Source organism: Parasteatoda tepidariorum, chromosome 6 (genome assembly GCF_982258835.1).
Source record: "Parasteatoda tepidariorum strain Cologne lab strain chromosome 6, Ptep-v5.0, whole genome shotgun sequence".
In the NCBI taxonomy this organism is placed as follows: domain Eukaryota; kingdom Metazoa; phylum Arthropoda; class Arachnida; order Araneae; family Theridiidae; genus Parasteatoda; species Parasteatoda tepidariorum.
The window spans coordinates 115,499,783-115,516,693 of NC_141760.1; the positions used below are offsets into that span (position 1 = coordinate 115,499,783).

A 16,911-nucleotide genomic window follows, 5' to 3' on the forward strand; every position below is an offset into this window, starting at 1 on the left:
TTCAATTGTTCAGTTTCTACTTTCTTTTATGGTTTGGTTTTGGTACCAAAAGATCAATCCTCATTCTACATCACTTAAAATCTTAAAAATTGTTACTTTTTTTTCTTCTTAATAATAGTGGCGAGTGAAACTTTTTGTCGGGCTGAACCATTAGAACCTGCTTTAAGCCGTAAGTTTTTGTTTTTTCTCGAAACTGAAAAAATGAGCCAAGTTCAAGAGAATATTTTAAAAATAGAATCAAGAATCAAGAGAAGAATTTTAAAAATCTATATTTATTTACATAAATATTAACACCGAGGAGTTCACTAATTAAAATAATAAAAAAAATATTTATTTTTTGTTTTAGTGACATCGTCATATGTTATTTTCCAAATTGGACAAAAACAATATTTCTTGTTACGCTTTTCGAATTATATAAATGAATTTCATCACGAAGTGAAGTAAAACCAACTTAATACTCATAATACTATCAAAACTAATTCGAATTTTTTTAAAAAAATTCTTTTCTAAAAAAGAAAGTGAATGCATTAAAATGTAATTTTACTACGATTACTCTTCCCCTTACATAAAAAAAAATGAAAAATGAGAAATTACAGCAAAAAAATAATAAATTAATAATTGAAATATTAATTCAAAATTTAAAGTGAATTAAGTGTGTCAGCCATAAGAGGACGTGGTTGCAAAATAATCCTTATAATTTTCTTTTCGTTTCAATGATTTATTAATTAACGTTTATGATGTTAAAAGAAGAAGCTTTTAATTTCAAATATTCCAAAAACTTGCAATTAATTATAATTCCATAACAAAATGCTTCTTAATTATTTCCTTAAAAATGTGTTCAATCGCCTATTTTTATATCAAATACTTTTTGTGTTCGCAGAGTGAGAAGCGCGAGTGACCTAGGGCGAAATTTTTTATTATATATATATATATACTTTTTGTGTTTTGTCTTCTCACTCTGCGAACACAAAAAGTATTTGATATAAAAATAGGCGATTGAACACATTTTTAAGGAAATAATTAAGAAGCATTTTGTTATGGAATTATAATTAATGTTATAATGTTATAATGTTAATGTTATATATATATATATATATATATATATATATATATATATATATATATATATATATATATATATATATATATATATATATATATATATATATATATATATATATACCAATAATTGCATAAATTTTATTTTTAAATGAATCTCTTTCTTTGTGAATCTCCCACCAAATTTTGTTTTAAAAATGCCCCTCAAGATGTCAAAAAATACCCTTCAAACAATCAAAAATATTCCCAAAAGTCTATTCTACAGACTACAAAAGTTATCCCTCCCTAAAAATTTCTTGTGGGTTTCCTTTAAAGGGACTGCTAGCCCCCGACTTTGAAAAATTATTATGCCTTATTGGAATCAGATCTATTTTTATAAAAAAAATGTTTATTTGAAAGCATTGAAAGAAGGGGGAAATAGACATAATCTAAAAATACTAAATTTCAATATGAGAGAAGGTGCGTTTTAATGCTTTTTAATTACGAGATATTATCTAACCTTCCGTTCAACAACACAACGGGGAAACTCTCGTTTGCTCTAAAGAGAGAGTGAAGTGAAGTGAAGTATAACGGGGCCGTTCTTTGGTGCGCCAGTGAGCGCTGTCGCCCCACACCACAACTACTTAAAAGGAAGAGAAAAAAATTAAAACTTTTTGAAGAAAGTGCCTAAATTTAATCCGAAAAATAAAATGACATTTTTCTGAAACAATTTATCCAATCAGGTGTGGAGGGATGGGGGTGGTTTGGCACGTGACTTCTCCATCGTCGGGTATATAAAGTGAAAAAGACACTTTCACAACCAGAACACAACGCAACAATCAATTATCAAAGATGAAGTTTTCGGTAAGTAAAGCAACAACACTTGGATTATATCAACAACTGTGGATTACTTTGCATTTGGATTATAAACTCCATCTCGGATTACTTATTGTTTTTTTTCCCTTGATAAGTATGCTTTTATTATTTATATTCATTCAATACCGGCTTTGTGTAATAGTGAGCCTCTTTCAGTAAAACAAACTCAAATGAATTTAAAGGCTTTTTCTTCGATTTTTGATTCTTACAGCACATGCATCATTTTTAAGAAAGTTAACAAATATAAAATATTTCCATAGAAAGTTCGGATAAACATAAAGGGAACTAACTATAATGCCGCAAATTCAACTCCCAAATTATTTTAAGGAATGAATATATTAGTTTACATAGAGTAATAATAAAATTATTCGTATTATCTATCTAGTTTTTATAAATCTTTCAAGCTTATGCCAGTACAGACAAACATAAAGTTTCTTTTCCATTATAAGTTTAGTTTCAGTACTAAAAAGCTTTCAATTACTATTTTGCATATTTTTAGTTTCATTTAAATACGTATTTTTCCTATGTATTCAAATAAAATTTAATAAATTATAAAAATTCATAAAATTATGTATTCAAGTAAAATTTAAATTTTTTTAAAATATGCATTTAAATAAAATTTAATAAATTGTAAAATTAATGAAATTATGTTTTCAAATAAAATGAAAAAATAAATTTTTTTATATGAATTTAAATAACTAAATTAAATTAAATTAAATTATACATTTATAAAATAGTTTTTAAACACATATTTTCGAAATTATATTTCCTAATGCTGATTTTTTTCCGAACAAGAGGGGTTTGTAAGGTGACACAACTATTTCATTACCATTTTGGATTTTCGGTTAAACTTTTTAATTGGTATTTTCTTGATATTTTTTTTGTAATTAAGAAACTTTTGATGATGCAAAATTGTTAGAGAGCACAATACCATTAAAAAAAAATTAAATAAATAAATAAATAAAAAGGTAGATCGTGAAAAAGCAGCTCTATTAGATTCACAGAGACAGATGAACTTCTAAAATTTTTTTCGGTTTCTCAATTTTATTTTTTTATGATCTAATTTTCTTTCCGTTTAAACTGATGAAAACCGATTTGGATGAAAATATTCTTTAAACGTGAATCGCATAAAAGCAAGGATCAAAAATATAAAAACAGGCAACTCTAATTAAAAAAAAAAACTATCGATTAGTCTAATTTTGTGAGAAAATATTAATAGAGAATCAAAAATACCACACGCTTTACATTTCCAAATTATATTTGGGTGACGGCCTTCTAGTTTATACGTATCGAGAGATAATGTCAAATATCCGTTTATTCTTGAAAATTAAATAAAGAAGCACCCCCTTTCGACACTTCGAATTATATTGGGAAATGATGAGTTTCTTAATAATGCAAATAATTTGAAGAATACTTAAAAAAAAAAAAAAAAAAAAAAATGAAAATTTAAGCTTCTGTTACTATTAATCAATTTTTGTATAGAGAATAGGTTGAGGGAAAAATATTATTATTATTTTTTAAATATACAGAAAAAAAACAACAACTTACGAAACAGAAATTATATATTTTATCAATGACAAGCATGAAGTGACAATCTGCAGTTATTTCAGATGCTGAATTTACTTAGATGAATATTAAAATGTGATGAAAACAGTTTCTCTCATCTTATTCTTAGAAATATTTGAAAAATTAAAAGTTTCTGAAAGCATTCAGCATTACATCCCAATTTGAAGTATCTTTTTTTTTTAATAAAAATAAATGAAAATATCGAAATGAATATTTATTAATAATTTTATTAAATCTTAAAAAATTGTAAAACAATTCAAGAAGATTAAGAAAAAATAATAAGTAGATACACAAGCATAAAATTTTTTTTCATGCGAAAACAAAAAAACGTGAATTGAACGCATTAATATTTTTAATTAGAAAGTGAAAATTTAAAGAAATCACACCAAAGTCGTTAGTAATGATAGTTTAATAATTATTAGCGTTTAATGTAAAAAGGCGTACAAATTTTGACCTATTAATCTATTATACAATCCATACCTATTAAAATTCCTAGCATTGCTAAACAAATAAGGTTTTTTATGGGTTTTTTTCGTGTTGATTTGAATAAAAGACCTAATTTAATATAAGAAAATTGATATGAGAATAAATGATAGGACTAAAGGTTATAAGCGCTTTATTTATACTAAATGCTATTTTTACACACTATAATACCCAATCGCTGATGTTGCTATCTGAAGAAATAAAGCATATTTTTTCATGCTAAATAAATTTAGTTCGAAACAAAGTCAGTAAAATTATTTGTTAAAAGAATTATTAAGATTTTTACGCTTAAAGCGTATAATTTTTGACTTAAGTCGAATTAAACGTAGAATATTGCAATATAAACATATCAGGCATTGTTAACGATAAAATTTTCATTTACACTAAATCCAGTAAAATCAAAGTTAAATCCATGAAACAAATAGTTTCGAAGTTGCGAGGGTTTTATTTGAAGCAGTCATTAGTGAAATATAATAATTTCTAAGTAAGAAAAAAAAACCAAAACAAAAAAAAACTAACAGTTTTGAAATTAAAATGCTTTACGTGAGAAAATTAAAACTTTTCATTTATATCTTTTAATCTACAAAACCATTATAACTTATGACGTAACTATTTACGAATGTCTAATAGTTTTTCTCAATTCAGAGTGAAAAAATTAAATAAACCAAAAAAAAAAAAAAAACGAAAATAATATTATGCATGACTTGATTGAATAACAATGTTTCTCTTCCCTTAATTCTCCACAGTGAATTCAACTTTGTGCAAATTTTAGAAACCAGAAACAAACTTTCAGTAGGAAGTGGCCTATTAAAGGGTGCTAATATGAAGGATTTCACACTTGGAAGATTTTGGATAAACGGAAGTTAAAAACAGCGGATTTCTTTCTTTAAATTTCAATCGTTTCCTCGAGTTTTTAGAGATTTCCCTTGATTATCCGACTATTTAAAAAAAAAAAAAAACATTTCCTTCCTCCGACATGCATATGGACTCTATGCCAAATTTATCTAAATCATTTCATTTTAAATACAGCAGCCATTCACCATTTTTATTTTTCATTGATGAGTTCATTTTATGAAATTCCTTTTATTCTATTCCCAAATCTCCAGCAGTCTGAGATGAATAATTGTCTGTTTTTTTTTCTCACATATTTTGCTTCTTTTATCTTTCCTGTGTATATTTTTTCCAGTAGTTTTATTAATTTTTATTTAAAAATTTCGTTCTACTTAAATCTACAGATACCCTACTTTCACTTTTTATTTTTCCGCGATGGATGTAACGTACCATAAAATTTTTTCGATTCTCTGCAATTAATTTTGCTTCTTGACGATGCAAAAACAAAATTTAATTTAATTCTAAAATATGTTTATTTTAAAATTTCAATCGGTACAAAATTAATAATTTTTTCTAACCATCACTGCATCCAAAAACTTTTTTTTAAAATTTATATAATATTTTTAATCACCATAAAAAATATTCACCAAAGAGATTATTCTCGTTCGTATTGCTTCTACAATGCTAAATGATTATTTTGCATTTATTATTTTAATTTGCGTAAATTGAATACCTACATAACATAGTGATTATAAAAGAACTTTTAATAATTATAGAATGGTTGCTTCATCCTAAAATGTTGCATAATCATACGATTACTTCATAATAGAATAAAGGAACAATAAGTTTAGTTTAAGCAACCAAAAATGCACAAAATAAAATTAAGATAGATTGATAAATAAATATGACTGATAAACACCGTTAAATAAGGGGAAAATAAATAGGTTGCAAATAAATATCATCATAGATTTTATTAGTTTTTATTCTCTTGGTAACCAAATATATTTGAATCTTCTTTGTTTTTCGATAACCCTGCTATGTGATTATTCTATTCCATTAGAATTTAGAAAAGGTAACAATTCCATTTCTGTGGTATACGTACATAGAAATACGCAATTACTTTATAGCTTTTTATAATATGTAGAGAAAAGTAACCCCAATAAAAAGTTACAAAAATAGTAAAAAAATTAAAAATGACTTCTTTTTTTTCAATTTAGAAATTAATTTTTGAAGTGTTTTTTCATTGCTATTCTTCAAACGTGTTTAGGTATGACGAGTATTTTAAACTGTTACAGTGACTTTAAGAAAAAAAGCCATATTTTGAGGGGAGGAAAATTTTTTGTCTTTCTGAAATTCTTAGAATTTATGTGAAAGATCGGAAAACTGGAATTCCATAAAATGATGAACAAAATCTAATTTTTGAAAAATAGGCATTCCAAAATATATTTATAATTAAACCTACATGATCATCCATAAAATAAAGGATTATCAGATTTTCATAATTGTGCTTAACTTGCTGTATTTTTTTCTCGATACACTTAGAAAACATAAAATTTTTTAAAGGAGACATTAAACTTCGTAAAAATTTCAAACTCTGATGTTAGCTAATTTTTAAAAAAATCTATTAACTCGAGTGCCAACAACAATTTTTGTTTCGTTACTGTTTATAATGCGGAAGATAAAATTTGTTCAGTTTCCGTCTTTTCTTTACATAATTTCAAATTATAAATTTTCTAAAAAAAACAACAACAACTGATAATTAAAAACCTCTCCGATTAAAATAGTTTCGTCAAGAGTTTTTCAGAAAAGTGAGATCATAGTAGACGGTGAGATCAATTCATTATGTGTGCTTTTATTTTTACGATCGATGAACTAAGGCAACTCAATTTGACACGATGTATTTTTTATACTTTTTAAACTTTTTTAACAAAGGCAACTCAAGTTGACACGATGTATTTTTTAAACTTTTTTAGCAAAGGCAATTGAAGTTGACACGATGTATTTTTTAAACTTTTTTTTAACAAAGGCAACTCAAGTTGACACGATGTATTTTTTTTAACTTTTTCAGGTACTTCATCTTTTTGCATTGGTGGCCTACTGTGTGGCCGCCGTCAAGGTACAGGAGAAGATTACATTGAAGAAAACAGAAGGAAGGAATGTCGATTTGTTATCTTATGGTTTAGGTAAGCTTCACATACTATGAACCTTTCGAAATGAATCTTATGACTCACAGGAAAATTCATTTATTTGAGTCAGATTAGGGATGAAGGAACACTACATCCCCGTCTACACCAAAATAGTTTAATAATGCAATTGCAAAACTTTTTTGGACTTGTTGTTTTAAGCAAACAAGCTTTTAAAAATGGATGTTCGGAAAATAAAATAACCTTTTTTGATTTTTAAACTAATTGTAATTTTTGATGAAAATATATATAGGGGAGAGTGGGGTCAATTGTAACAAGGTACGATTGTAACAGAGCAAAAATTTCGAGTGTCGGGTTCTAGATTTGATTCCTAGGTGGCGCACAAGGTGCATTTAACAAATCTGCATGTACACCCCTGATAGCAACCATTTTTATGTACTTTTGAAAGAGTTACATCGCAAAAGATATTTTCACGCCACGCAAGTACTTTTTTTGGTATTAGAATACTATATTGTAATAAAGTAATTTTGTTTAAACAAATAAAAATTAGTAACCGAATATGTAAGTGGACACCTTAATTAACATTTCAATAAAAAAAAGATTAGTTTTGCTAATTAATTAGCATTGTTTTTAACAAATGAAGCTGAAATGGCGTCTTGGGGACAATTGTAACAATAAGTAAGGGGATGATTGTAACAGTTGAAAATAAATAATCTTATGAAAATAAATAATCTTACAAACCATTACTTAACTCTTTAAGAACCACCAATAGTTTCCTATAGCATTTATATTATGTTGCATGTGCATTATTTTATTTGTCACCTTTCACAGCATAAATTAAAATTTTTAACCCCTTAAAGTTAAAAGTTTAACCCTTTAGGTCTCTGCTCATTATTATTTTTACTCCTAAAATATCACTACTATTTTGATCAATAAAGAAATATATCACAACTATGATAATATGTATAATTAACTATGTTTTAGTTGAATTTATGAACTGTTACAATTGACCCCGTAAGTGGGGACAATTGTAACAAGTGCACGACTGTCAAAAATTGTTAATAACTAATATAATAATATTTAAAATCAGGTATTTATTTTTCTTCTAGTAGAGGATAGTCTACTTTACACGTCTGTCAATAAATACTAATAATATATTGGATTTTTTGTTAGTTAAAAATAGTTAAGTAAAAAATGTTACAATTGACCCCACTCTCCCCTACTATCTGTAGGAAAGTATACAGACTACCTGGTTGTTATCATGGAGGAAGAATAATGGTGAGGGGGTGTTTCTCATGGTTTTGCCTGGGTTTGTTAGCTCTTGTGGTTGGAAACTTGAACTCTGAGTTGTGTATGTGGACAATGCTGCACTCCCAACTCTTATGGCAATATTTCTGCCCATTTCTCTTCCATTCACATAGCAAGGCTTGCACAGACGTGATTTTAAGAAATGGGTGTTCAAAAACTGGACCAACCTTCGCAGGGCCCCATTCTAAATCCCATAGAACATCTTTGGGATGAATAAGAACGCAGGTAGCCAACCAAATTGCTCACTGTAGGCACTCACTTCAGCTGTGATGGAAGTCAATTCCTACTCAGAAACTGGCGGAAAGTCTTTTCAGGCTGTCATCGATGCAAAAGGGGGAACAACATCATAATATTGTGTGCCTCAAGACGCTCTAAATCCATATTGTTGGCCAGATAGTGTATGTTTTAGACTTGTTTAGGCTGTGCTCTTCCATTTTAATGCTAAGCGCGTGATCTAGATGAAACCTTTGCCGTCGTATGATTGTTATACATCTCTGATCAAAAATTAATTTCGTTGAGGGGAAAAAATTCTTTATTTTCAGGAATGTCATTGAAAAAAATTGTAACCTTAAATGAACAGCATTGATCGATACTGGGAGATATTGGTTCTTTGCTGAGAGCACGACTGAAAACGGTAAAGCTTTGGTGGCTGACAGCAAAAAGTTAAAAATCGCTAAATTTCTCACCTTTCTGAAATTAATTTGTAAAGGAAAAGATGCCTATTGACATTATATTTAGATGAGTTTTCTGAGCAAGAGTGAAGAAGTGCTTTCCTAAAAACAGAGATTTCTCTAACATTATTTTACCCTAACTAAACCTAAAAGCTTCGTACCCTTTCAAACTAAATCCTTCAACTTAAAATTATCGATCTTTTCACAGAAATCCTTATCGTTCGATTTGAATTAGTTATAACATTTTCCCATTAAAATCATTTTCTATATCTTTCTATATAAATAAATTATAACATTTTTCCATTAAAATCATTTTCTATATCTTTCTATATAAATAAATTATAACATTTTTCCATTAAAATCATTTTCTATATCTTTCTATATAAATAAATTATAACATTTTTCCATTGAAATCATTTCAAATATCTTTCGATAGGAATCAGTTATAAAATTTTTCTATTATAATCATTTATAATATATCTTTCGATATGAGTTAATTATAACATTTTTCCATTAAAATAATTTAAAATATCTTTCTATATGAATTAGTTATAACACTTTTCCTTTTAAATCATTTGTAATATTTATACATGAATTAGTTATAACATGTATTCGTTACAATATTATCCCTCCTTAGCAATCATTTGTATCTTTTTCCATGGGGATTATGGAATTTTGCATATGGGAATCATGAATCTGTAATGTCTTTTCAAAATGTGTATTGTCTCCAATGTGCAGCTTTAGTACGACATAAATGAAGTACTACTACTACAATTAGCATTTTTTTTGTCTCTACAGGTGACAGCCAATCAGCGTACGGTTCAGATGGCTCCCTAGAAAAGACATACAACCTTCCTGGAGGCCACGAAATCAGTTTGGGTGTCGGCAAAGATGGGGGATTCGGTTACGGTTACACGACCGACGAGCACGGCCAGATTGGTGGCCTCTCCGAGATCTCTGGCTTTGATCTCGGTGAAGGTTATGGTCTGAGTGAACGAGGACACGGATACGGCCATGGACATGGAGGTGGCGGTGGAGGCGGTGGTCACGGTCATGGTCATGGCGGTGGTCACGGACATGGTAAGCAAATTTACAAAAATTAATGACACTCTATAACTAAACACTTAAATTTCTCTATTTTCATAGATGTTTAAATTGCATCAAATTACAAAATTAAACTTTCGAGCGATGATAAATGCAGTTCTAAAGAGAATTGACATTAGAAATAATATTTTAATCTTAGTCATTGTTATGATAGATATATTTTGTTCACTAAAAATATGTATTTTTATAGTATAGTACGAGCATAAGGATCACTATTAGGTTCACTTTAAAATGAATTCATTTCATATTTTGACATAATTTGTAAATGCATGATGTAAATATTAATGTATTGACTTATATAGGTCATGGTCATGGAGATGGTCACGGGCATGGACATGGTCACGGACATGGACATGGTCACGGACATGGACATGGTCACGGGCATGGTCACGGACATGGTATAGAATTTATGCATTATATTTCATAAGTTAGAAATTTCATTTTCCTTATAACTAAATAATATTTTATATGCCAACATAATTTTACACATTTTAATCAATATTTGATATTTTCGTTAATAAAAACCTTTCAATGAACTATATATAATAACATATACATTATAGCATATATACATATATGCAATAACATGCAATAACACACACACACATATATATATACATATATATATATGTGTATATATATATATATATATAATAACATATATATGCTGCAGTTAAAAAACAATATTTACTTCATATTATATAACCACGGTTTAATCGATTTTTTTCAGGTCACGGTCACGGGCATGGACATGGTCACGGACATGGTCACGGACACGGTCACGGACATGGACATGGTCACGGGCATGGACACGGTGCCGGACATGGACACGGTCACGGACATGGACACGGTCACGGACATGGACATGGCCACGGACACGGTCACGGTACATAATTCATGAATTATATATGATACATTAAAATTTAGTTTCTTATATAACAACTAATTAATAGTTTATAACAACAAATGTGTACGCATTTAAGTCTATTTTTGACATTTTCATTAAAAAATATATTCCTTTCAAAGATGGTTTTTACATTTACTTCATATTATATTAACACTGTTTAATTGGTATTTTTCAGGTCACGGACATGGTCACGGACACGGTCACGGACACGGTCACGGACATGGTCACGGACACGGTCACGGACATGGTAAGTTAATTCCGCTTTTTAATAAATTTCTTTAAAGATTGTTGACGCATCTTAGTTCTCTATCTATTGAATCTAAAAACATTTTTCCGCAGAATATGCTCCAAACTTCTAATGGATAAATAATTATTATATTCACTTAATTATTAACAAAGGCGAATGCACTAAAATGCCTTAACTAAGTTTGAATCCACCAAATTCGATCAAAGGGCTCAGGTCAAATTGCTTCCAAAAAAGTGATTTTAGAGAAGTAAACGTGTATTTAAGAAAACGCCAAGCTTTTATATTCTGGTATTATCAGATACATATCGATTTTGAAAACATTTTTCTGTTTGAATCCTTTACACATTTAAAATATTTTAACGGGAAGAATTTTCAATTTTACTCTTAGAACTTCAACTCAAAAAGTGAGAAATTTCTTTGACAAAAATTTATTATAAAAATGATTAAAAAAATCAGTTAATTAAATCAACAACAAAAGAAACGAAAAAAAAACAACACCTGGGTTGAAATGCTACTAAAATAAGACAAAATGAGAAGAAACTTTTTTGAAAAATGTGCACATAGAGAGGTTTTTTACACTTTCACGCTCTGCACAGTTTTTACAGAAAAATCTCTATTCACAAAAGAGTTTGCATGCAACTTACGTACTGGCATAATGCTACGTGCAAAATATCTTCCAAGAAAAGGTACTTCAAAATTGTTTATTCTTAACATGCATTGATCCTCAGACCTAAACAAATTCTATTCATTTAATCACGTTGCGAATAAATAAATTCAAGTTGTAACCCCACTCAATATATAAGTATTTTTTTTAAATTTAATAATGTCGAATTTGCATTAAAAATTCTTTAAATGTATGATTACCCTTATTTAGGACATGGTCACGGACATGGACATGGTCACGGGCACGGTCATGGTCACGGACATGGTCACGGACATGGACATGGTCACGGACATGGACATGGTCACGGACACGGACATGGTCACGGACACGGACATGGTCACGGACATGGACACGGTCACGGACATGGTCACGGTCACGGACATGGTCACGGTCACGGACATGGTCACGGTCACGGTCACGGTCACGGTCACGGACATGGTATGTACTGTATAAACGTATGCATGTTTGTAGATAAGACTATATTAAAGTTTCTTTTATCATCGAGATTCCGCTCCAAAAAATATCTCACAAATTGAGCACTCATTTATCAAGAACCAAATGTAATTGTATAATGAAGTAACTGTTTTCACTAAATTAAATTAGTATTCTTCTATAAAATTATTTTATTTTCTTCCAAGTAACAGAAGTATTGAATTTAATAATTCTATTTTTGAATGCGACGAAACAGTTACTATTTCGAAAATCCTCTAAAACTCAAAAGTAATACATGAATTCAAAATTTTGAATGTTATGTTTTGTTTATAGGTCATGGACATGGTCACGGTCATGGACATGGACATGGTCACGGTCATGGTCATGGTAAGAAAAAGTCTAAATAGATATACTTCGTTTTATTTCATTTTTTAACTATTTTTTTTAAATTAATTCGAAATATTCTAAATATTTTTACGAATAATAATTTGGTAACATCTCCTTAATTGTACTTGTTGATTTTACGCGTGCTAACTTACTACACGAAAATAAATAAATCATTACTATAAACTGAAATTCATTTTTTAAATTTTTTTTTGTATGGTGATTTAAGAATTCTCCTGTCGGAATTTGCACCAAATCAAGTCGTTCAGAATTTGTAGAAGGAATTCTACCTGTCCTCAAAATATATTCCTTAATCATTGAAAGAAATGGTTGAAACTGGTTAACGATTAATAGTATGGTTTAATTATTTTTTCAAGCAATGCGGCATCAAGTTCCATAAAATTTAAAGCACTTAAACAATGATTTAAACAAAGAGTTTTCAAATTTTATTGTAACTCCTTTCTGTACTCAACATATTTATGTTCCCCGGCATTTTTTCAAAAGAAATTCTAAAGTTAAGGAGTTAAAATAATACATTACGAGTAATAAAAACCACATGCTAGCTGTTCTTAAAATGAAAAGTTTAACCGCAGAACAATCTAGACAAATTTACCGCATCTTCTCAATATATATCTGCATAGAATCTCTACAAATCTACATAAAAAATAGATAGAAAAATTACCAAAATCTTAAGAGCTCCTTTGTTTTAAATAAATTTTTTGTAAAATTACAAAACTCATTTTAGGTCATGGTCATGGACACGGTCACGGTCATGGACATGGTCATGGACATGGTCACGGACATGGTCACGGACATGGTCACGGACATGGACATGGTCACGGACATGGACATGGTCACGGACATGGACATGGTCACGGACATGGACATGGTCACGGACACGGGCATGGACATGGTCACGGACATGGGCATGGACATGGTCACGGACACGGTCATGGACACGGGCACGGTCACGGGCACGGACACGGACATGGTACTTTTTTACACTTCTTTAATTGAAAATTTTATTCTCTAGAACAAATTACTTTTTTTAAACAACTATACGATAGATCACTTCTTTGAACAAATAAAGTTCCATAATAATTTTAAAATACAAAGAGTATTATTAAAATGCAAATACTTCATTTCCTTTTACTCTAAAAAGTTCTTACAAGTTATCGTTAAGTATTTATTTGATTTTGTAAAAAAAATTATTCTTACGTTATTCCTTTTACATCGATTGTTTTTAATTAGGAAAAACATTCTGATAGCTAATGACAAAATTCTTATGTCATTTACATAAAGTACAGTCAAGTTTCTGCAAGTTATGACGAATTCACTGTGAAATTCAGTCCTTCTTTCTGTAACTTATTGAACGACATAATACTCTTCTGTTTTAACTGTAAGTGTTTTAAACAAACACTTATCAAAAAAAAAAATGTAAATCGAAACATTTTTGTTGAATTGAAATTAAAATCAAAACAGTTTATTTCCTTTTAAATTTCAAAACAGTAATCTAAAAGCAATGAAGCGTCTGTATTATATCTTTTTAGTTACGACAGTCAACAATTTCCATCCAAAGAAATATAGATCGATTTCGTTAACTGTAGCTGACTGGTGATAGTCAGAGTTCTACTCAAGTCAAAATTTTTGATGGTTTTCCTTTGATAGCTCAACATAATCCTGATGGTAACCATTAATTATTCCATCATGAACCATTATATTTTTTGATGGTAACCAATATACGTCACCAATGTAGGAATTCGGACAGATTTATAATAGTCCAACTTGGATTACTTTGACAGCAGTCACACTGTAGGCCACCGATGCAAAAAGATAAAGTACCTAAAAAACATTAAAAAAAGTATCGAGACAACTTGAGTTGCCTTTGTTCATCGACAACCCGACTCAAAATTTTTGATGGTTTTCCATTGATGAACTAACATGATTATTGTAACCATCAGTAAGTCTATGATGAACGATTATATCTTTGATAGTAACCAACATACGTAACCATCACTCCAAAGTAGGAATTCGAACTGATTTATGATGGTCCAAAGTAAGAATAACACCTTGTCTTGATGGTTTGTTCACGTTGAACCATAAGATATTTCCATCATAGTATCTTAGAAATCAAATGTTGGAACGATCATGAACAACCATCCTCTTAATGTTGGAATTCGGACTGATTTATGATGGACCAACATAAAAAAAAAAAAGAAATTGTTTTGATGGTATATTACTCCGAACGATTGAAATGTATGGTTGGAACTATCACGGATCATCATAGATGGTTGGTCCATGAGAGTCAAACTTCTCTCGATGGTTGACCATCCCAGTATTAAAGTGGCATTTTCCATCGTGGAATGATAGAAGTTTGTTGGCATATAAAGAAGCATAAACACGTGATGGGAAATGTTGGATGATGGTAACCATTCAATGATGTTGGACCATCATGAATCACACTGAAACCAACATAAATCATCAAAATATTTGTGATCGGAGAATCAAGAACTTTAACATGGCTAATATTCAATAGTCAGACGAATTTATACAGAAACCATATCAATTGCTGAATAAGTAATTTAAAGTAATGCATTTAGATTCAATCGGTTCTATTGATTAGGCAGAAATTTTTAGAATACACCTGTTGTGCTTTTTTCAGGTCACGGACATGCCCATGGATATGGTTTGGATCACTATGGTCGATCTAGCAGTGGTCTTATTCTTCCTCATGCCAACATCGGAATCAGAACCTACGAAAAAGCAGCCCAAGCAGCCATCTCATCTCGCGCACATGATTCACCCATTCAACTGGATTCACAAGAGATGGCCCATTTGGAGGGAATCATCAAGAATCACTTCGTATCATCACCCAGTCTGCCTATCGGGGGAACTCCAGAAGGCAGGATAGCCGGAGGAGCTTTCACCGGTCCAGCTGGTGAAAAAGTCACCAAATCTGCAACTGCCAAATCTTCATAGAAGAATGTGATAGAACCCTTCTGTGTGTTCCAAGTACGTCAGAATTCAGTAAATTGTGTTTAACTAAGAAACATTCGCACAACTCAAATAAAATTAATTTAATTTAATAAATACCCGCAACATTTATATCCAATTGTCGTTAAATGAGGCCGCGATGGCTCAGGGGATAGAACGTTCGCCTTCAAATGATGTGAGCGAACAGGCTCTGGTCGATACGAGTTCGCATCCGGTTTGCACCGACCACAGTGCTGACGTGAAAGACGGATCAAGGGTCCCTTTGCCGTGAGGCTAACCGTGGGTGGTTCTCGCGGTCTTCCTCTCCATGTAATGCAAATGCGGGTTGCCTCCATCAAAGGCGAATTTCTCTCCATACTTGATCCAGGAGCGTCCTTGTATCCTGGATTAGGTTCAAAATGACAACATTAGTAGTCGTAAACCCAAAAATTAGGTCGACTCTTCAACGACAATTATAAGGTTATAAAATCCACTGAAATGTGCCACATAAGTTGTTCCTATTTTGCATATATTTTCATAAAGCAAGCTCCCAAAAGAACATTTGGGTGTACAGTTACAGGTAACCATTATATATTTTTAAACGTAATCAAAACAATGATTTTTCAACCCTAACAATGATCTCTCACAGAGCCGCTGTGGCTCAGGGGATAGAGCGCTAGCCTCCAACTGAGGAGAACCAGGTTTGGATCCTAGCAAGGCTGGTCGATATGAATTCTGTTCTCGGCTCGCACCTACCATAAAGCGAACGTAAAATATACTCAATGGTTGATAGATCATGGGTTAGAAACCCGTCAGGTGAACTGTGGGAAGATTTCATGGTTTTCTCTCTCTATGTAACGCAAATATACAAGTTAGTTCCATCAAAACAATTTGTAATCTTCCACGAATGATAGTTTGTCTCAATGCTCAATTGAAGTGTCTTTTGGGTGACATTAAAATTACACGGTTAAACATCAATAGTGATATATCGACTGTTGGTTATTGAATAAAATGATCTTAACTATAAAATATAGATTAACTTTGCTACTTTATTATTATAGGTTGGAATGAATTCCAGTTGTTGCCTCCAAAGAAGAGAGCATTCACAGAATCACTCAAAGATAAATGTTAATTTATTGAATAAAAAAAGTCTTTCCTTTTCAATTTCTTTTTTTTTCTTGACTCAAACACAGATCATGAAATAAATATATATCTAATCATTAAATATGAAGTTCCGTATCCTATGGTAAAAAACAAAACATATAATGAGTCTTTTTATAAGA

General features: G+C 30.4%; 1 protein-coding gene across 6 annotated transcripts; it reads left to right on the forward strand.

The window, feature by feature from the left end:
* The first annotated feature begins 1,781 nt into the window (after positions 1-1,781).
* On the forward strand, positions 1,782-16,792 carry LOC139426590 (uncharacterized). 6 transcript variants are annotated; one of them, XM_087166503.1, is made up of 11 exons: positions 1,782-1,902; positions 6,863-6,977; positions 9,716-9,997; positions 10,324-10,419; positions 10,752-10,907; positions 11,104-11,175; positions 12,050-12,277; positions 12,605-12,658; positions 13,401-13,646; positions 15,318-15,667; positions 16,690-16,792. In XM_087166503.1, the coding sequence occupies exons 1-10, from the start codon at positions 1,891-1,893 to the stop codon at positions 15,632-15,634; spliced, it is 1,578 nt and encodes a 525-aa protein (XP_087022629.1). In that variant the 5' UTR covers positions 1,782-1,890; the 3' UTR covers positions 15,635-15,667; positions 16,690-16,792. The 6 variants fall into 6 exon arrangements, with proteins under 6 accessions (XP_087022629.1, XP_087022630.1, XP_087022631.1 ...); XM_087166504.1 differs by having other exon boundaries at positions 13,401-13,472; XM_087166505.1 differs by having other exon boundaries at positions 12,050-12,259; positions 13,401-13,472.
* The last annotated feature ends 119 nt before the right edge of the window (positions 16,793-16,911 follow it).

Bases quoted from the DNA above. Each gene is read 5' to 3' on its own strand.
- LOC139426590 (XM_087166503.1), top strand. The intron at 6,978-9,715 runs GTAAGCTTCACA...TTGTCTCTACAG, and splicing joins TTTGTTATCTTATGGTTTAG to GTGACAGCCAATCAGCGTAC. The intron at 11,176-12,049 runs GTAAGTTAATTC...ACCCTTATTTAG, and splicing joins CGGACACGGTCACGGACATG to GACATGGTCACGGACATGGA.